Here is a 22024-nt window from a genome sequence, read left to right as displayed (position 1 = left end):
GGCTCCAGTGGCAGTTCTGTAAACACTGTCTGTGGATTTGGTCTTGATGTTTTGTTGAAAGCCAAAGCCTGAATGGCATCTGAATCTTCCAAGAGGATTTTATGTGCTCAATGATAATTTAACACTATTACTATTCCTTTTACCTCTCATCATTTTTTACACCGGGGGTAATTACATGTTAAGTTTCCTATATACATAAGGAAATTAGTGGGACCAGCAAAACACTGATATCAGCTCCCTGAAGCTGATAAGCAGCCAAACTCTCTTCTCAGATACCAGGAGAGATTACAGCAGCCAGCTGGCTCCTCCAGAGCCAAAAATGTTGTGGAAACCAGCTGGATTGGAAAACTCATAAGGACCATCGCCTGTGATGCACTGGGGAGGTGTTGGGGAAGCCAACCAAGTTTGCCTGCAGGTTAATTTAGGGAGCCAGGTACCACACTGACAAGCCTCATCAGAGCATATTCTAATCAGCAGCAATGTCAAACACAGAGTTATTGATGTCTGCATCATCTTTCATTTTAGGTGAACAAGAATAAAATCTAATTCTAGTCAGGACACCAATTTTTACTTTTAGGAGCAGATTGCTCCTAAAGAGCCAATAGTGAGGAGTTAAGTGGAAAAGGAGGCAAAAAATGAAGCTAATAATTTGATTGAAATAAAACACCTGTCATGGAATAAGAAAAATCAGCTACTCTAGTTACAGAAGCTGCCTGCAACACCATTAGTAGGAGAGTGCTGGGAAAATGATCTCTTCAATCTCTGACATGCCTTCCTGGTGCCTCCTTTCTCAGGTGCTGGTTGCCAGCTGGGGTGTCTGCAGTCCGGATAGGAGAGCAGATGTGGGAGCAGGAGCACACTCACACACACCAGTGGAGGCCCTGCCACAAGGATTTGTACCCTTCACACAGCAAAACTACCCACCCTGTATGCAGAAGCTCTGGGTGGGTCCAGCCTGGCACTGGTTAAAATGGAATACTCAGCCCAAAGCTGGAGGGAAGCAATTGCTTTGGGTGTGTCTATGGTTTTTCTCTGGGAAAGATGAGAATACTCTGTGCCTTCTTCCTCAGGTACAGATAGTTATCTGTCTGGGTAATAGAGGTGCAAGAGAAAACGACAACTCTAAGGAGTTTGAGGAGCTGCAAGTTTGTTGTCACGGCACTTGTATGAACCTGTCTCTTACGACATTTCACAGCACCACCCAGCTAGAGCAAGTCTGACACCTCCTTTGCAGGATGTGTGCATTATTAACCAGCTCTAGTCTGTTCAGACCAAGAAACAGGGAGCTTTCCCTCTTGGGAACTGTCAGATTAGTGCGCTGCTTCAAATCACCATTCTCCTTCAGTGTCTTTTCTGGGGTCCATGTTATTTTACAATACCTTAAGAAATCTCTGATGAACTGTCTAATCGACAGTGAATTGAATTCACACATATTAAGGAAACCACCGGGGCCAGCATCCCAAAAAGGCACATGTCTGTAGACTGTGAAAGGAAGCCAGATGGAAAGTGTCAGGTGTTTCTTTGAATGCAATTACTACTGCACAACTCCTGCTCTAAACAAAACATGTTCTCTTAAGTCCACAAGCCCCCAGAAGCTCCAAGACAGTTCTAGGAGTAGCATCAAGCCCAACATCACTTTCTGTGCTTTGATTTATGTGTTTGTTTTCTTTCTTCTTTCAAACCTACTGAGATGTTCATTTAATCTGCTTAGAAGATTCTGTGGCATGCACAATTTCTTTTGACTTTTCCATTATGCCATACTCAGAAAAATTAACACAAGTTAGTTGTCCTTTTTTGTCTTTATCATGTGATTTACCTAAAGCCAGAAGGATTTTAGGCAAGATTAGAAATTCAGATTTTCCCATTCCTGGTGCTACACTGAGGTCAGAGATTCACACGTCTTCCTCTAAGGTAAATCAGCATTCACCTTAATGAAACAAATGCTGCTGTATTTTGACAGCTATGAAACCAGTTTCACCATGCTCAATTACTTTAATTTTTTTTTCTATTTTCTAGAAAAACTGCAAGGTTTCTGTTATGTGCTTGCTGAACTTTACGGACCACACATAGCTGAACTGTAAGTATTGCTGTGTCCTCTCAGATTTTTGCTTAGTTTATTCTTGACATGTAGAGCTGTGCTATCAGATTGAAGTGGAGGGATTTCACTCCTAAAATTACATTATTTCTAAAGCAGAAATGCCTCAGAGTGATTCTGGCTTGGCATTAGACACAGCTATTCCTGAGTAAATAAACATGGGCTGCCACTAGTAACCCTTTTGATATTCCATTTAAATCTCACATCAGGACCACCTGATAACATTATCTTTTGAAATTCAGCTCATTTGGCTGAGGGAGGGATTTGAATAACCAATGCATGTGAGACAAGTTCTATGAAATAATGCTGTTGTTGCTTGGCTCTTGCTTTCCATTCTACTTTTAATCAGGCTTTTTAGTTGTCGGCCCCTACATGCTCTCAGCCCTGACCTTGAGATGCACTCTTGGAGAAGCCTACTATTTAATCTAAGTGATTAAAAAAATAAAATGTAGGTCATTTTATTCCTCTTTGGAAGTTCTTAATTTAATTAATAGAGCTTTTACCAGACCTTCTTCTTCCCTAGGGCTTTTATTTTTGTTTTTAAAACTAGCAAGGAACTGAGAAGTGGTTACAGGACTAAGTGCTATAATCAAATTTAACTCTGGATTATCCCAAAGGCGTGTCCCAAAAAGGAAGAAACAGTCCTAGCACTTGTGCTTGGTGATTAAAGGTTAAGGATCTTTGAAGGATTTCTGGTTATTTTGTTGAGTTAATGATTGAACATTCCTATGTGCCAAATTGCACATGCATTAACTTTAAATCTTTGTCAGGCTTATGACTGATTAAAAAACTAGAATAGTTACAATGCATTTGATTCAGGTGCTGCACATAGAGCACAGTCCTTTTTCATCATCCTGGGTTGCAATTTTAAATGCTGAGTAGGATGTCATGGCAGAAAGTCGTTAGAACCCAACACTGTTCTGAGCAGCAGTTATGGATCATGGTGAAGTGAGCTGAGATGATTGCGTAGTGTTGAGAAGATTTAGCTTCCCATGGAATTAGCTTCTACTTTCAAGAGCCCAGAAAAACATAATAGTCTTTGTTTATGCACCATTTCATTCAGCATAGACAAGGAAATGAATGCTGATGTGGTTTGCCATTCCTTGAGGCTGTGTAAACAGGATCCAGGACAGCTGCTTTGTCATCTCTACTCTCCTCCAAAGGTGAGTTGGTTTCCCACTTCTCTTAAAACTACTGATTGTGGAATGTCTTTTAAGCTGGAATTGAGCAATTTGAAGGCTTCCACTGTGCATGCATTGTCTAAGAAATAAACATTTAGAGCACAGATATTCCTAAAAAATATCTGAATAAAAGGTGCATAACACACACTAGCTGTATGGACCATCATCAACTGGTTTGAGGGTATGTGGGAGTCACAGGGCCAAATTCTCCTGTACCAGTCTGGATCAGAAAGCAAGAGTGGGGACTTTATTGTTCAGCAGCACAATAACCCCAAAGCACATACTCAGCTGAGGTTCATCTATGCCACTGTGTTACCTCGGCACAACGAGTGATCCTCACATTGCCTGATCTGCTGTGACAGCCTGCATGCACACAAGTTACCTGCTGCAAATGCAGGGCTATTTGACTTGGATTAGTCTGTAGTGCAAAAGGTTTAAGCTAATATGCACTATCTTTTGTCACAGGCTGAAATCATATTTAATTACCACCATTTCTCTGATGTACAGTTACTTGTAATCACGTTTGCATGTCCTTAGTTGCATGTTCTAGACCTGTGCAATATTCTTGCACATACATTTCTGCACAGGTGTCTAAACATATGCTGTTTGTTTTGGGATTCTTTTGGTTCTGAGTAATTTTTTCAATCCCAGCCACCATGCACCTCCAGTCACACTAAAACCTGTGAGTGATGGGGGTTGTTTCATGGTGTTGAAAAGCAAGCTGTCACTTCAGCACCTATTTTTGGATTTTTTTTTACCCTGCATCTGGATGGAGAAAGGCATGTTTGGTTTTCCAATGGCCTGCATGAGATGTTTCACAGAGGATCTAGTCTGGCATTCATTGAAATCAGTTAATCTTTTTATGGGTTTCAATGATCTGTGGTTCATCTCAAAGATGGATTTACCTCTGCCAATATTAAGGTCTGGAGAAACACTTGCCTTCCAAGAATGACAGCAACATTTGGTTTATAGCAGGTGTGAATCTATGCTCCACGATATGTGAACATAGAGATTTATACATGTGAAAGAACCCCTTCTTTCATACAGGGGTGAAAGAAGATGAGTGCAAGCAGCAGAGAGGGCCCACACTAACTCAACTCAAACAGAATATTGCCCAAACTTCATCAAACAGGTGCCATCAGAAATCCCCCATCCTAAACTGAGTGTCAGAAGTGCAGGGTGCTTCTTAAAGTGAAAGAGGATGCAGGCAATGAACTGTGCTTAGAGGGATAGGTTCACTATGGCTGCACAGTGAGTTAGGCTGACGAGCCTGGAGAAAGGGGCTTTTTAAATCAAGGTGGCTCTTGTGAAGAAATTAGAACGCCTGTGTTGAAATGTTAGGCGAATCAGATAGAGGGGAAAGGATGCCACTTGTGGGGTTGCTGTCACATCTTTGTGAGCTCTTACCCATCTCCCAGAGCAGGTATAGTACTAAGGTGCTGGCTCCTTTTGCCTCCTAACCTCCTAACCACTTCAGTGAGTGCGCTGAGTCCAGAAGGAAAACAGCTGAGCAGGGTAGGGATTTTGGTTTTTTGTTTGTTTTTTTTAACAAAATTTGGACTCTTTTTTTGCATGGCCTGGAGACTCTCCCTCGGACTGAGTGGCTCGAACAAATCCCCTTCCCTTACAAGTGGTAGTTAAACTCCTTTCTGTCAAGGTATTTGTTTCTCAACGGTAATAAGGGAACTCTACCAACAAAACAATTTTTTTACACTGTCCTCTTCCTTTTGGCTCTCCTTATGCCCCGAGAGAGCTTGAGGAGATGGGAGAAGAAGATCAGTGCTTGGAATTCGGGCTCAAATGGTTGATAAATTGCCCACAGTAACTCTGTGACTAGTCAGACTGAGTAAAGATGAATTATGGGAGAAAAAAATTAATATACAATCAGAGACACAGGTGCATAAAATGCAGTTTACCTCACATTTGCTTCTTTAGTTTGTAATTTGATTGATCACTTCAGTTTTGGGTCTGCAAATGTTGACACAGTCCCCTGCCAAGTGTTTGAACAAGACTTTAATACTAATGACTGTTCTGTTCAACTCTGTTGGTTTTCGGGTACTTCACTTATTCATTTAGACTTTTGGATGCCCATTTTCCCAGAATTAGTATCATATTTGAACTGGCAAATGGAGTGAAAGAAATAGTATTACCTGTCCTTGGAAGGCAGTATAATGTCTAGATTTTAATTACCTCTAAGGTGGAAAATATCTATGTGTATCTTCTTTTTCCATCATTAGTTTATTTTCTTCTGTTTGTGTGCTGTTGCTTTAGTGAGGTTGTGTGTTTTGAGGAAGAGCCCCTGCTTCAGAGGCCTTTCAAACTGTATACTTAATGGAGACATTGCAATCTGTGTAAATGATACATGCAACATTTTACATACTTCCCTGATCTCTGACAAATTAGCCCTTTTTTTTTTTTTTTTTTTTCCCAAGCTGTCTGGAGCTATTAGCACACTGTGATTATTCTGGAATACTTTGCTCTAATTATGAATAAAAAATATTGCTTGGTTTGCACGGAGCTCAGTGTTTTCAGCTCAGAGCTGGAGGAGAAGGGCGTCCAGCCTGGGCAAGGGCAGCCTCCTGTTGCTAGGGCTTGGGCAAGGTGGGCTGTTCTGCTGGGAAGAGTTTCAGGAGCAGATCTCTGATGTTGATGGGCAAGATTAGAAGGGGCCCTTGCAGCCCCTGGGCCACCGGCATGACAATGTGACCAGATATCCCTTGTAATGGGCCCTGTGAGCCCCTTCTTGCTACCAGTGGCTTGTAGAACAGAGCAAAGGTTCTCCTCTGCTCTTTAGTATGAGGGTGGCAACACTGTGGTCTCCTTCAAGTAAAGAGACTAACTAATAGGGCACATCAGAAGTGAAGGCTTAATAAAGGTCGCTGAAAAGTGGATGGTATCTGAAGCTGCTGTGAAATGCTTTGTTGTTGAAGATATAACTGTAATGCACTTTGTGGTTTAAGCCACATCAACAGCGGATATTCTAATATGGGCTGCAACATCAGTCCAAAAGACTAATCATAGCACAGGCATCCAAGATAGCTGGTTTAGGATGAGTGGATAATGTTTTAGCCAAAAATGTTTATCAACTCATATGCTGGAGGACTTTCTGCACAAAGTCATGTAATACAGGGATGCTTCTCTAGTGAGTGAAAGGGCAAAGAGTTTTATGCACTGTCTACCAAGTTTCTATTCTGGCCCTGGGAACAAACAGGTTTGTAGGAGATTATTCTCAGTTAGTCTCCAGATTGTTTTAAGCCAGCTGGCCTGTTTCTTTAAATGACAATAATTTAATTGATTTGTTGGGCCAGAATAATGGCTTGACTTCAGCACTGTGGTCGTGCTCTATTAATCACTAAAACAGTTTGTGTTGGAAGTTTGCACACCATCTTTCTGCCTTTCAGGATGCCTCTTCAGCTTCCCATCCCTTTTATACTCCAGATTATCAGAGACTTTTCAGCTGCATATTTTATCTTAATCTCCATCAATAGGTTTATGGTGGAAGTAATTTTACATCAGCAAAAATATATATATTTATGCTCTTATAATTTTATTTTGCCAGAATAAGCATCACTGCCACAAGCACTCATGCGGGTTTGTGCACCCTATATCAGGTCTTTCACTAACTTTCTACAAAGCCATATCTCTCACGGATATTACTGTACTCAGCATGCTGTTTGACAAAGTAGGAGCCAAACAATTCTGGCAAAGATAAACCCTTTGGGGTTTAGTGAAACAAAAATACTCCTGCTGTTACCTCTCATTCATCTTTCTCAATTAAAATGTGAGCTTTTTCCTGGGAGGTGAAACAGAACCAAAATCGAGGGTGGGACTGTTTCTGCATTCCTGATTAAGAGCAGGCTGCCAATCAAAACTAGACTTTGTGACTGGGACCTATTTCCTTCTTTTGCGACCACAAGCAGTAAAGCAAGCATCTGGAAGGTAGGCTAGATCCTATGGAGCAAGATACCTTCCTTTTAGCCTTTGTTTTTGGAAACAAGTAAAATCTACTGAAATGTGAGTTTTTGCTACAGCCTGAACTGAGCCCTGAAGAAACTACCTGTAGATGGGTAATAGCAGAAGGCACAGTATGAGTGCTGGTTGCTCCTCTTTTACTGGTTTCTCTGGATTTCCTCTGCTCCTCTTCACTGGCAGAAAATAAAGTAAAATAAACCCTACCCCAACTGAAAACCCAAACAGCCCCAAACAGCCAAATCATACATCCTCAACATTCCACCAAATAAATCGAAAAGAAATAGGGTGGCATGGGGTTTGCAAGGTGGTGTGTGCAGTTTGTGCCATACTAATGTAGAAGCTGTCTCAGGCAGGACCCTCAAAAACAAGCCTTGGATGACCCACAGGCACAGAGATATTTGGGGTAGAAGTGTGGCAGACAAAAGTGTGAAGACAAGGAAGCACTGTTCATAAATAAATCCCACTTTTAGTTGTGCTATTTGACAAGCTTTTCAGAATTTTGCTAACTTGGTACTCTTGGTTAAAGGATGATGAAAATGAATTAGAAGAGAAACTTGGAGTGTTTTGTAAGTGGCGAATCTCCTGGGAAAAAGTTGGCTAACAAGGATTATAAATGAGAGAGAATTAGAGTTGGTTCATGCATTTCTTTACATCTGTTTGCCAAAAAGAAATCACTACTGGGAATGCATGTTCTCTGTGGAGAACACTGAAGAAGGCAGTGAATGAAATCCCAGTGACACCCCACCCGTGGCCCCATCCATGGCTGGATATCTTGTGCACACAGGGTGGCAGACTGCTCTGGTTGGGGTGGATGGTGCTGGCTCCCCACGACACATCCATCAGCTGCTGAAGCCTAGGGAAACCCCTCCTTGGTAGTGTTCTCATGCAATGGGAAAGAGAGGAGGCTCCTTGCTAGCCAAGGTGCAGTAGGAGAGGTTGTATGGGTGATATGGCCTTCAGTGGCAGGCTTCACATGCTGGTGCCAGCTAGGGATTACAGGTGACCTATGAAACCAGGAGTGTTTTCTTTCCCAGTGGGTGTTTCAGCTGCTAGTCTTCTGCAGTCCAGCCTGGAGTCTTGGCTGAAGTAACTTGTGAAGTGAGAGAAGGTGCTTCAGAGAGAGCATTTTCTACACACGAGGTCAATCCAGCCTTTTCCTCCTTTGCTTTCTACTTTCTGAGCACAATATTCCTGTAGCTTTCTGAAGCATGCATTTCTCATGTGCTGCTGCTGTGAGCATGAAAGGTCTCTCCTACCCTGCCTAGCAAAAAAGGATGGATAAATCCTACCTCTCTGGGAATTTTCCTTCTATTATACTCAATTTCAAGCCATTTTTCACATCTGCCTCTCAAGTAATTTTATTGCAGAAATGACAGCAGCCGGTATTGTACAACATATGTAAGATGCATAATAAGTTTTGGGGACAGCACTTGCCCAGGGGGAAGAAACTAGAAAACAGTGTCTTGGCTCATTGCTGGCTTCTGTCATCTATTTGTGACATAGCCTGATTTTTAGAAGCCTATAGACACCATGAATTAAACATGTATTAATCACATATAATAATGTGACACATATATTAAAACCCAGCAGCTTAGAAGTCTGTGTTCCTTGCTGTTATGCTTATTCATTTGCATCCCTTTGTGTTGTTCACCATAAATTTTTGATCCTTGAATATCATGGGTAATTATTTTGCTTTGGTTACTGCCTAAATCAATTATAATGACATGCTAGATTTTATCTCCAGCATAAAAATCCTGGCAATGATTACTTTAAATACAAATTAAGTCTGCTTTAATATTCTAATCTGGTATGCTACGGTTCAGTAAGGTGCCATCACATGAGGGACATTTTCTTTTTTTTCCAAATGCTGTAATAATAACTCTTGCTGAAGCATCTTTATTTCCCCCCTTGCTGAGTTTCTGTAGCTCTGTCCAAATAAATATAAACTTGTACTGACTTTACCTCAGAGCCCTCAGACCCAGTTGATGTTAGACTGACAGTAATGTCCTCAGGCTGGGTTGTAGGAGGGACTGATAGCAGGACATTTTCAGACAGAACAGTTTGTCCCCACTAACAATTTTGTGCAGAAACCAGGTGTTAACATGTTTGTGATACTCCAGATTTATTTTTTTAAATGTTTTCCAAAATAATTTCTTTTTATCTCCTTTTTTTTCTTTTAAGATTGGGGCTTTTTTGCCAATTTTCAAAGACTGTAGAACATAAGTAGTTATTCCCGCTGAAAAAGAGCAAACAGGCAGTGTTTTCAGCCTTCCTCATGATGAATGCTGAGGCTATCACATAGTTACTACCTCACAGATAGGGTTGTTTTCAAAGGTGGCCTAATAAATGCAGCACAACATTTTGAAATTGTCATCACTGAGATACAAGAATATTGTCTGGAATTGAAAATGGAGCAGCAGTGGGGAGCACACTGGTGTTATCTTGACTCCTCTGACTGTCTCTTCACTCATTATTTTCCTAAATTGGATTTGTGAGAACTTCCTTTCTTATGGAAAGATATGGCTGAATTTAGAAAGTGCTGCTCATCACAGTTGTTAAAGAGTTGTTAAATATTTTGGATGATATGAGCATATCTGGGGCATCTCCTCACCTCCGTGACTCAGAAGAGTCCTTGTGAGTAGTGTGATCTTTCATGCTTTGATACAAGACAAATTTCTTAAGACCAGGTCAATGCTTAACAGCATGGTGCATAAACAGTCCCTGCTTATTGCTTATGCCTCAAAATTTCTTCAGGCAGCACCCAGGGCTAAGGACCACGTGGGCTGCAAAGATGTATTTGTTGAGGTTTTTGCAATGGCAGAGCCTTGAGGAAAGATTGGTTAGCAGGACCATGGCAGTGTTGGGCAGTTCCTGGCCATGGCAAGCAGCTGTCAGGGTGCATTTGAGCACAGTCTTGCTGCACCACACATGGCCAATCTGTCCTCCTTCTGCCAGCAGAACTGGTCCTTGGCTGTTACTCATACTCACAGGTAGTGTCCCTTGTGCAAAATTTCTTCTGCTCCTTCAAAGACCTTGTGTGCAAGGCATTTCAGGAATTATTTGTATATCATTAGTAACTGACTTATTTGTAAGCCATGGCCTTATGATACCTCTCCTAGACCTTTTCTTGAAATAGTTCTCCTATTCTTTCTTTCTATAAAGGTATAAGTATCCACATTGTGGAGATATCCCAAAATGCTTCTTCATCACAAGTTGGCATGGACCCAACAAAAAACTATCTTACCACTGTCAGCAAGAACTTGTTCTCCAGGGCAGGTAGAATAAATAGCTAACCTTCCTGGATCCTAAGCAGGAGATTTTCCTTCCAGACAGTGTGTTCCCTGCTTTGTAGCTGCCATGTTCTCCTGCTAGGATGAACCTCAGCTGAGTATAACCTTTATCCATGCAAGAGCAAATGTTTCCTCTGCACCCTTCCACAGCAAGTCAGACTGACTTTACATGAATAATGCTCTTTTAGCCTTCTAATGGATGAGTTTTCCTTCAGGAGGAGTCACTGAAGAAGTACATCCTCTGCAGCTCACTCAGTGCAGTCAATTTCAGCTCTTCAGCTGATCTGGACTTTTCCTTGGGAAATAAATGATGCCCTGGAGTAAAATAAATGAGGTCTTGCAACTGGAGTTTCATAGAAGGTGACTGGATAATTGATTGTTAATCCTATAAAAATTACTGAGGAAACTACTGAGGAGTTTGTGGACTCAGACATCATTTCTGTGCTGTGACTGATATTAAAATAGAAAAGAATGGTAGGAAACAGGGAGAAAAGTTGATAGGATACTGTAAGGCTGATCTGGTTGTTTCTCATTTTGTTCTTGCTGTCCTAGGTGGGACTGAGTGTTGCAATAAGAAAAGCAAAAAGAATTATGAAGACTTCCAAGGAACTGGTAAGAAGTCAATGGCATTATAGTGTTTCACTCTGTACTGGCTTTTTATCAGGAGTGAGTCCTTGTCTGTTTTGTCTGACTGTGAATCCTCCTGATTAGCATTGAATTGAATTCTGAATCACTCCTACTTGATACAGGATCTGCTCTATCAGGTGACACTGGAAGAGAGGGAGAAATAAAGAAAAATTATTAAAGTGTGGGGAGAGCGTTAAAAAAAAAGAAAAATGCAGCTACCTTGTAGCTATATGTAGGTGGATGCCTCATGAACTGACCCACTGCCTCAGAGCAGAGCAGCTGTGCTTTGGGGCTGTCTGAAAGCGAAGGCCTGAATGCAAATTTTGCATATTTTTCCTGTATTTGTGAATTGCTGCCTTTGTATTTAAAACTTGAAAAATGAGATTTGAAATCTTTCTGTCTCTAACAGTTTTCAGATTTGTAGAGGATCTCTAAAGGGTAGCAGAGAAGGGTAGCAGCTTCTCTTCTGCTAGGTTGACTTAGCTGAGTCAGTTCAGCCCTAAAGTTGGCTTCCAGTTGTCTTCAGGCGCTTAATGCAGAGGAAATGCTTTAACTGTTTGTGAAGAAATTATTGATATTTTTTATTCCTGCAATGCTACTCACAAAAGTGAAAACTAAGATTCCTAATTAGCCTTTATGTAATTGCCAAATCGCCAAGCCAGGGAAATAAATAAAGCACTGGAGAGATGGGCCTCAGCTCCTGCAGAACAGCAACCAGCAGGATCTCTTATGCATTTTCCTTCCTTTTTGATGCTGTGCTACTGATGGCCTGAAATTTCCACTCAAATTGCATGAAATTTTTATTCTTCTTTCCCTGAAGCAAATCCCCATGTTAACACCTGTAATGAGATGCTCTGAGTCAAGCAGGTCCTCTCTGTGAGCTGGAGATCGGGCACAGGCACAGGGCGGGAGAGGGACTGGCATAGGGATGCTGTCCCTTGAAACACAATTCCTTTGTTTCCTTCATGTGCTATAACCTTGGCAAATTGGGCTGAGTCCCTCATATGGTCAGCCACATTCCGCTTTCTTGGGCTGGGTGGGCCACATCCTTTTAGGCTGTCCTGGGTAGGGTGGCATGGTTGGCATCAATCTTTGGGTGCAATAGGCTCTTGTATTTATCCTTTACTCTCCTGTATCCTCAAAACTGCTCAGTGCCTCGATACCTCTCTCAATCTCCATTTGCCTTTGGCCTCTTCCTGCTCCTAGCTGCCTATTTACCAGTGGGAAGAGCAAACAGACTGGAAGCACAAAATTCACAGCTGGGTTGCAATGTATTTCCAAACCTCCTGCACAATGCAAGGTCAGCTCAAATTAAAACACGTATCATATGCTTGCTCGGGCCTCTCCTGCAGTTATTCCCAGTGTGCTTCCTGTAATGACCTGGTCTGAAACTTATTTTCAACCTGGAAAATAGAAAATAACATTTACAGAGGCATTACTTCAGCTTGCAATTTCCCATTTACCCAGACTGAAGTTACTTTCAGATCTAGAAAAACAATGGTGTAAGAAACAAAAAGGAGAATCTCTAGGAGGGAGCACAATGTGAATCATGTTTGTATAAGCCATGTATCCCAGAGCATCAGTGTGTAATGAAATAGTAAGAAAATCATCTGTCCAGTCTCGAGGCTGCCAAATCATGGTCTGTTACCTGCATAGGCAGATAAATCTTAGTGAAAGCAAAGTTGCTCTCACTGCTTGGGGAGAAGCTTCCCTGGCTGACTGAGGGTGAGCAACCAGAAACACTATAGCTGTGGTAGGACATCCTTGCATCCACATCAGTGAAGAAACAAAAGCATTCATCTGGCCTCTTTCATGCTCTGACTTATACTAGACCAAAACATCAAATTAGATCTGTTAATTCTTCCAATATCTGCTCTTTTGGTTGCTTTTGCCACATTGTATGTTTGAGGAAAGCCTTCTGAAGAAGTTATTGTAAGTTAACATCTTGGCATGGAAGCTGTGTGTGACTGTGCATAAAAAAAAAGATATGTAATGATGGTTTTTGTAATGAGAAGGAGCGACCACCTGGATCCCAGGATTTCACATTTGCTTGGAATTTCTTAGGATCATTATGAGTTTGGGGAAAAGTTATTCAGCAGATGTAGAGATGCAATGAAAGCGGCTACAACTAAAAAAAAATCTAATAAATGTCTCCATTCATTAAAAGAAATGAGCCATCTGTAAGGCACTGGCTTAAACCAAACACCAACAAGCATTAGAGGGCATTGTTATTCTTTTTAGTAAAACCAATTAAAATAATTACAGAAATATCATTAGGGAATGTTAGCAGGCAATGAACAGGATTTTAGTGTTATCAATCACTGTAAGCACCTCTAGAATTAACTTTTCTTTTGGGTGGAGATGATAATAAGGAGTATCTTTGAGCAATAGCAATGAAAAAATGGTGATTAGAGTTCTGGCATCTAATGAGAGCAGACATCATTTTTACAATCCTCTCATGACTATAAGGTTCCTGAAAGTCACAGCCTGGCAGTGGGACAAGCGGGAAGCCCTGGAGGGAGCCCAAAGTGAACTGAGGCAGAGGAGGACATAAGCTAATCTCCTGCCTACCTACTCTTGTTACACAGTCTGTCTGTCTGTCAACACCTCATGCTGCTATTGTAGCCCATCTCTGCTGTGAAGGACACAGTAGTGCCTGTTCACACAAATATTCCCTCTTTTTTATACCTGTGTTCCTTGTCTTTTGAGAGTAGCCCAAGACACCCTCAAAGAGCAGATGAGCCACTCTCCTGCACAACAGCAAGCAGAGCTAATGCACTACCTCCAGGTCTCACTGTCCCATCTGCCGTGGGAATACAAAGGCTGTGGAGCCAGAGTCTCCTGACTTGAAAATGCTGCTGCAGCAGGTCCTCAGCAACACCCACAGTATTGCCAGGTCATCATCATGCATCCACTTCCAGCAAAGTTGGGCAGTCTTTGGGACTGCAGTACAACCTTCCTTTGAAACCAGTGGAGAGCCAGTCAGCAAGAATTTTCAAAAGACTAACTGAGAAAAAGGCAGGAAAGATTTTATTCTATTTACAGCAAAGGGTAAAGTTCTAGCACAGCCTGCAAGCAGAATAAAAGGAGGTTTTATTTATGCATTTATTTTTTGCAAGCCCTGTAGTTTGTCTTTCTGGTGCAGTTTTGGCTCCTGGTGCCTCAACTTGAAAGGCTTTGCATAATGTGACTTAGGCTGAAGTGAAAAGCTGACAGTTCAGATGAAGACCCTGCAAATCTTAACCTGATGGAAGGCTTAAAGAGCCTTTGGTGCTTCTGTTGACAGGATTAGTCCTACATAAAGGAGAGGGGGGGGTGACTTCTTTACTCTTCCCTGGAAGTTTACATAGGTTTGCAAATCTCTTTGAGAAAAGCTGGCATCCTGTCTATGCACCTCTCATGCTCTCTGCCCACCTTACCATACACACAGAGCAAACAGGAGGCCTGTGTCCCAGCCATGCTGCAGGACACAGCCCTAAGGCAGCCAATAGCTTGAATACAGAGATGCAGAGGGAGGGGGAAGTGCAGAGGGCAACTGGAGGTGAAGTAGTGGGACCAGACTGGCCTTTCAGTGTAAGGAAAGGCCCTACTTCCTGGCTGTCTTTGGCTTTTTTCCCCCCACTTCTTCTGTGGTTGTGTTCTGGTTTTTCCTTTCACTCCACCAGTACATCCTCCCTCTCCAAGCCAGTGTGAGTAAAGCTTTGTCATTTGAGTGTTTGGACAGAGCTGAAAAAAGTTAAATGGTGGCTTTTTTCAGGTTTCTTGTCTCCCTGAACTTCCTTTTTCTTTTCTCCTTGATTTCACTTTTGCCTTCTTCAGAAAGTGCACTATTACAGCTCCTACTCCACTGCAGATCTGTCTTCCTCCTCCTTTTCAGTGGTACCTGAAAAATGTACCATTCTTTTTCATCATCATCTTGCTGCATGGTCACTTCAGCCACCAGCAAAAATGTTGGCTGCAATCATTGTACTACGAGCTGTGTCCCCTCTCCACTACCCCAGTTCTTCTCTCCACACTGAGATCCTGGTTGTGGCATATTTCTGTGCCTGACCTTCTGCTCTGGGGAGCGTGAGACCTTTATCTCCATCACTCCTTGCTACTTGTCCAAGTAAACATCTTCCCAAGGAGCATAGGCAATGCCCTATGCTCCTTGGCCTCACTGCCTTGCTGTGCTGCCTCAACACTCTCCTTTGTCACTCAAAGCTGTATATACTGGAGCTGTAGACCCACAGGGTGTGTAATAACCTACCATTTGCCTCTCCTGAGCTGTATCCAAGCTCTACCTTCTGTTTTACATTGGGCATGGGTTGCAATATCATGAGGTTGAGGACAATCTTACTCTTTTTTTATTTGTATATAAAGTATGTAACACGAGGAAGTTGGTCCAAGGACAGAGCTTTCAAGTGCTATGTCTGTATAAACAATAACCTTTCTTTGCATGAAGTTAGAAGAATGCCCAGCTACTCATCTGCTGCATATTTACATGGTAAATGTAGCCTCAGTGAATACAGCAAATTAGGCTGTGTACCAATTAGCCTTCTGCATTTAGAGACTACTTGAGCACCCTCAGTGTTTCAAGACCAACTAAATTTACAGTGAAGCCACATGAGCAGCATGTTTGTAGGATTAATTGCCCATACAACACAATTTATTGGGAAGGTCTCTTTCAGCTTCTGAAGCTTACTGGCTATCTGGAACATCAAGTGGATTGGCCCAGGGCTATGGGCTACTAATATTGAAGGAGTTTTTCTAGCAGCAGCTGTCTTTTACATCTTACAGGTTTGGCCAAGATAAAATCTAGATTTCCAGGTAAAAATCTCATTTAAAAAATCAAGGGTATTCTATGCACAGTCTGGATCTCTCATTTCTCCTCTTCTTAGAGTTGTCCCTGGCCTTTGGCATATAGAAACCAGACTCATGGCTCCCGAGTGTGTGACTTTCACTAGTTTTGCACTGTCAGGTGCCACCACGTCTACCAAACATGAGAACAGTAGGTTTTTTTACAAAGAACGAGGGAAAAAATGGTTACATGAGAAAAGATGGAGAGAAGACCGGAAACTTTTCTTTCCTTCTTGAGTTTTACAGGTCATTGAAAGCAGGAATAGTTGGGCTGTGAAATGCTCAGCCTTAATCCTTGACTGCCATGTCAGGTCTAAATCCTCTAGCATGTAGCATCCTTATTGACATCATTGGAGTTTTGGGATGTTTCTAGGCAGAAAATGCATGGTTTAGCTCTGTAATTTACTGACACTGAATATCCCAAGCTACACCACCTCTGTGAACTAATGCATCCATCTACTTTTATTTTTCTTCCTCTCCAGAAAAGCTTCTTGGGGTTCTCAAGTGTATGTGCATTTCCTCTTCTGGCTAGCCTGTGTGAGAAGATTAAATAGTATGTATACATTTTCAGTCCTTAACCAGAAACAGAACATGGTAAATCTGCTTCTTTCTAAAGTCATCCTTAGCTAACAGAACTTTCCATACTTTACTTATATTGGTTTCCTTTATAAAACCGCTGTCTAGGTTGTACAGAAGGACCTTGCACAGAGTTCAGGTAAGTAATATTTTCACAGGGATCCTTGTGGTTTTTTAGTGCTTAAACCACTTGCTCAATTTTAGCACATCCCAGAGCTCAAGTATGTGTCACACTCACAGATGTGATATCTCCAAGAGGAAGCCACCTTTCTCCTGAGATTTTTCTGACCCCAAGAAACTTCTTCATTGAATTTGTTCACCCAGTTGTGGTGCCCATGTTTCAGTGCAGGAAGGCCACCAGCACCTGCATAACTTTGTGACGAACCTCAATTTAATGTCATTTGTGACAATCCCAAGGTGTTTAAGAAATTCAGGTGGATGGCATCCAGGAAAAACAACTCATGACAGTGCTGACTTTGAGTGAGTTTCTAACAAAGGCCAAGGACATCAGTTGGGTAATTACTCATAAAGCCTATTTGTCAATGTACACCAATGACTTGGAAGAATACTCAAGCAGGTCTAAGAATAATTCAGAATTATCAGCTCTATATTTGACTGATTCATCTGCTAAGACTAACTTGCTCACCTATTTCTGCTCATTTAATTGAAACTGAGATATCAGGAGTTTATTTGGAATGGGTTGATTGGCATAAAAAATTCTTGCAAGTGTTGTTTGAAGTGTTAGTCCGAACACATAAACTGAGTTTGAGCCCTGTGAGTTCAGACAGTGGAAGTGGGGATTAAATTGTGTATCATATGTTGGATTGTGTGTGTTCAGCTGAGCTTTTCTGATCTTTCCCCCTCATGCATTCTCTCGCCATCTTTGTTTTTTTACTTCCTCTTTCTGTAACCAAAAAAAAAACAAAAAAAACCCAAAAACCCAACCCCCCCCCAAAAAAAAAAACAACAAAAAAATAAAACAACAACAAACAAGACAAATCCAACCAATTAAAAAAAAAATCCCAAACTATAACAGCCGAAATGAGTGATATGGGACTCCAAGTGGCTCTTTAAAATGCTGTTTATTCTATCCAAATGATACAGCAATTCACGGGTCGTGGGTGACAAGAGCCCAGCCCACAGCTTTTTCAGCCACAGCTGTGGGTTCATCTAAAGCTAACTCTAGTTCTTGTTACAATACAGTATATACTTTTCATTGCAGAGCATCTTAAAACATGACAACCAATCAATACCTTTACTATCACCTGTAGCCTGTCACAACTACTAACATTACCATATTCATGTTACTACATTCCAATCACCAAAAGTTAGTATGTTACAGCTGAAGCTAGAAGTTGTTTTTCAGTTTTCTTGAAGTGGAAAAGTCTGAGATCTTTTCTCTACTTGCAACTTCGGCTTTCTTGTTTGCCTGTGAAAATCTTTTTGCTTGGTAAAAACATTTTTTGTTTGAGGTGGATTTATTCTTTGCTCAGTCATAAAAACCCCTTCCAACTTACTTGCTCTTTGCCTTGTAGTTGTTCAGTAAGACTGGCTCAGCAATTCCTTTTATTCTGTACCAAAACTCGCTATCATTCCTATTCCTTCTTTAGATTCTACATTCAAATATTTTTCTGTTATACATACATATCTGTGAGACCTTCCTGTAAAATCCTTATCTTTTCCAACACCAAACTTTTACCACAGATTTTTTTGTCCTAGTTTGTTTTAGAGACTGTAGGTTTGACATTGAAGCCATGCAGGAGTCCATCAGCCTCATCTCCAGAGCTCAGTCAGCAAATACTGAAACACAGAATTTGCTCTTTTGGGCAGGATCACTTTCCTGAAGTACAAGCACAACTACAGCTATATTCACAGCTACAACTGCTCTATATTCAGCTACAACTGAATACAGAGCAGTGAATATCATGCCAGTTATTATCTGTTCTGGACACTTCACTGTGATCTTTACTTTCTTAATAGATTCCCTTCCATATGTTAATACTATGGGTTTTGTTTTTGTTTTTTACAGTGTTCTAAGAAATAAACTGCCTTTTGAAGATTTTGATGGAGATAAATTTAGTACTTTCCCAGTAAGCAAAGCCTTTCCTTTGGTACAGTAATCCCTTGATAAGGAGGATGTCTCTGGGACTCCTCCTACTTTCTGCAAAGCCTTATCCATTCATGTGAAACTAGGTATAGGAATAAAATGAATGGAAGGTTTTTTTTGTCATAAAATGTCAGTTTTTTTCCTGGATGAAAAAGCAATCATTCATGTGTGCCACCTGGGGAACTGCTCACATAAAGCTGTGCTCACTGCAGAAGCAAATTGCTCTGCTGCTGAGTGGTTGTTTACTGAATTAATAAGAGATGAAGTAAAGTAATATTAAATCAAAAAATAAATTGCCAACTTGTCTTATTTCTGCACCTAAGCATGCCAGGTATGACTTATTAAAGCTTAGCAAAGAACTCTGGAATACAACCTGTTTGCTGGGTTTTATTCATACACCTTGAGTCAGATTCTCATTATAGATATTTTAAATTGAAAGTGCAAGAGTAATAATGGCTGTCCTATCTGCATGTTTCTCCTGGCCTTTAGACCTTGAGGGGCTATCATTGGCGAGGCAGAGACTGCAATGACAAGAACACAAATGTGTACCCTGGCAGACGGTAAAGATTTAAATTATTTTAAAGGCTTCTTATTAATTATGGCTTTGAGAAAAATGAGCTCCAGATTTTGTTTTGGTCATACTCCTAGACAGCACATCAGTGCTTGTTGCTTGATTTCACTGTGAGAGAGACAAGAGGGGATGGTCAAGACCAGGGATAGGACTCATTTTAAGGGGTGGTACACACATTTCTTCCCTTTCTCTGAAGCATCTTCAGCTCAAATTGGGTCAGTGAGATCAGAGGTGGGGAAGGAAAACCATGCCACTGACTAAAAGGATAGGTTTTATTCAGCAACTTCCAGTATTAAGTTTAAATTAATATTGCATTTTACATTTGCATTTTGCCTGGAAAAATTGCCTCTCTTAGATCCAAAGGGGGAAAAACCCCAGACTTCCATGCAGAAAGGGATTTCTAATTCCTTTTTAATCTTGGTAAGAAATGGCACTGAGGATCTGGTCTCCCCCCGACCATTTTTTTTTTTTTCTTTTTTTTCTTTTTTTTTTTTTTTTTGTGATATTTTTTATACTTTTGTATCTCTATTTTAGTCCTGATAATTGGGATGTAAAAAGTGATTCTAACTGCAATGGCATATGGGTAAGTAAATGAAGTTACACTTTCCTGATTGCTGTTTCTCTTTTGTTCTCTTTGGTCTTTGATTTAGCTTACAAATGTTCCTTTTTTATTTATTCTGGTTTTAATAGCTGATACTAAGTTTGTTTATTAATGGTTATGATTGTTTAAATTATAGCTTATGTGATTAATTTAAACATACATATACTTGTTAAAATAATGTAATAGAAAACATCATTATTATGATGCAGTGCCATTATTCAGGTGCTAAATAGATATTCTTATCTACCCTTTCTCTTCTCCAACAGGGTGTGGATCCAAAAGATGGAATTCCTTATGAGGAGAAATTCTGCAAAGGTAAATCATTAGAGTCAATGTGAGAAACCATGTGCCTTATGTATTAATTTTATAAATATGTCAATATTTGCATATTCACATGGGCAAGGGAAAGACAAAGGGCTTTATAACATCAGGAGAAAAGCAAAATTGTTGAGGTTTTTAGCTTGAGGATGGGTAAAGATGAAACTTGAAAAACTCAGGTAAATTCCTGTTAAAAGTCAGCTTAATAATGTAGTTGAATACATAGACTGGGGACAGCAGCAAACGGAGATGTCAGCTCTGCAGCTCCTCTGGTGCATGAAGACTAATCCAGAGTAATGGCTTTATGATTTAGGGAAGCAGCTTAACATTTACATTTGTCCAGTTTTACCTCTTGCCATAAATACATACATTTTTTTCCAGAGAAGGCCTTAAAGGGGTGAAGTGATGGCATCAGTAATCTCCCTGACCATGATATGGGTGGGTGCCTGTATGTCCACATGGCACAAATAAAAGCCTCACAAACCAGTGGTGACTGCCACTCAACTCACCTTACACTGAAATCAGTATCCTGGGGATGAACCATTGCCTGGCAAGACTCCTCAACATTTTTAGATAAAAGGCTAATCTACAAATGTTAAGTGAGATTAATTATAAACCAGACAGATTGTTCTAGCAGAAATACTCATATGAGTAGCACATCCACCACCCAGTTCTATTATAAGGAGCTTTGAGCAATTTTCTGAGTAATCCGATTTCCCTAAATATTTAAGTATTTTTAGTGCATAATCTATGGACAGTGAAAATAGTCTGCACAGCAGAACCTCTGTTGAAGTAACACACAATCTGAATACAACCACAATTCTTTTCCAATTAGCAAGACCTTCCCCTGTTTTTCATGCCCAGTCCTCAGTTGTTTCTCTGTGATTGCAAATGCCCATTAGACCATTTCTGCTGCAGATGGAGTGAAAATCCTATTGCAGTGTCTGAACATTTAAGCCACATGAAGGGTTGTGCAGTCAGTCACCCTGTGACTCCATCAGCTGCTACTGCTGTTCATCTTTAAGCACTCTCCAAGCTGAGTTTCAGTTTCTTTCTGCCCGTGACTAACAAAATGCATCCATCAGGTGCAGACTCAAAAGGTGTCGTGCTCTTGGGAGACTCGGCCGGTGCTCACTTCCACATCCCTCCGGAGTGGATGACCGTCACACAGATGTCAGCGGTGAGGAGTCATGTTCAGCCAAAACCATTGATTGCCATTTGCTTTCTCTGCTCTGCTGCAGGTTGCCGAGGGGAAAACACATGCAAAATGCTTCACTGCATTTGAATTTGTAGCTATGGTCTCACTTTTATCAGTCCGCTCCCACATCTGCTCCTATGAAGATAAAAAAAGCACATCCCTGTGCTACGGCCACTCCTCGACATCTGTGCAATTAGGTCAGGGAAGAATTTGGCTGCAGTGTCCTGGTGCTGTCCCAGAGACACAAACCAGGACATCTGGCTTTCCATGCACATGCCTGCAGGTCAAAGAGACCTGTGCTGTCTGTGTGATCAGACCTGCCATTTGCAGACTGGTTGGAATGGCTCCTTGCTGTGAGAGCATTTCCGGAAGTGACCCTTCTGACAGTGGGGGAATTATTGCTTGAGGAATCTGGGTTTGAAATGGCATGCCGTGGATTGTTTTCCCTCATTCTGTGGCATATGTAAAACAGGTCTCATAACTCCAGTGTTTGTTTTTGAGGATTGTTGAACAAATGCATTTGCAGGTGTTTGAGGGTCATCCAAGTATTTATAATAAATTTGTCCTTAAGGGAAGAGTTCCTGTGACCATAAAATATCACTGCTACACTGATGTCTATCCTTGGGTGGTATCCAGCATTTCCTATTTT

General features: G+C 41.1%; 1 protein-coding gene across 4 annotated transcripts in view; it reads left to right on the top strand.

Annotated features, from left to right (window-relative positions):
* AOAH (acyloxyacyl hydrolase) overlaps positions 1 to 22024 on the top strand; it is a 91943-nt gene that overhangs the window by 35524 nt on the left and 34395 nt on the right. For all 4 annotated transcript variants that reach the window (XM_079302647.1, XM_079302646.1, XM_079302648.1 and 1 more), the window contains exons 4-12: positions 2017 to 2077; positions 3159 to 3258; positions 11091 to 11150; positions 16487 to 16557; positions 18610 to 18670; positions 19177 to 19247; positions 19793 to 19841; positions 20126 to 20174; positions 21263 to 21357. In XM_079302647.1, the coding sequence (XP_079158773.1) occupies positions 2017 to 2077; positions 3159 to 3258; positions 11091 to 11150; positions 16487 to 16557; positions 18610 to 18670; positions 19177 to 19247; positions 19793 to 19841; positions 20126 to 20174; positions 21263 to 21357 (617 nt within the window). The remainder of the gene's footprint in view (positions 1 to 2016; positions 2078 to 3158; positions 3259 to 11090; positions 11151 to 16486; positions 16558 to 18609; positions 18671 to 19176; positions 19248 to 19792; positions 19842 to 20125; positions 20175 to 21262; positions 21358 to 22024) is intronic.

This window comes from Erithacus rubecula (assembly GCF_903797595.1).
Source record: "Erithacus rubecula genome assembly, chromosome: 3".
In the NCBI taxonomy this organism is placed as follows: Eukaryota; Metazoa; Chordata; class Aves; order Passeriformes; family Muscicapidae; genus Erithacus; species Erithacus rubecula.
This window is presented reverse-complemented; position numbering and strand designations above follow the sequence as displayed.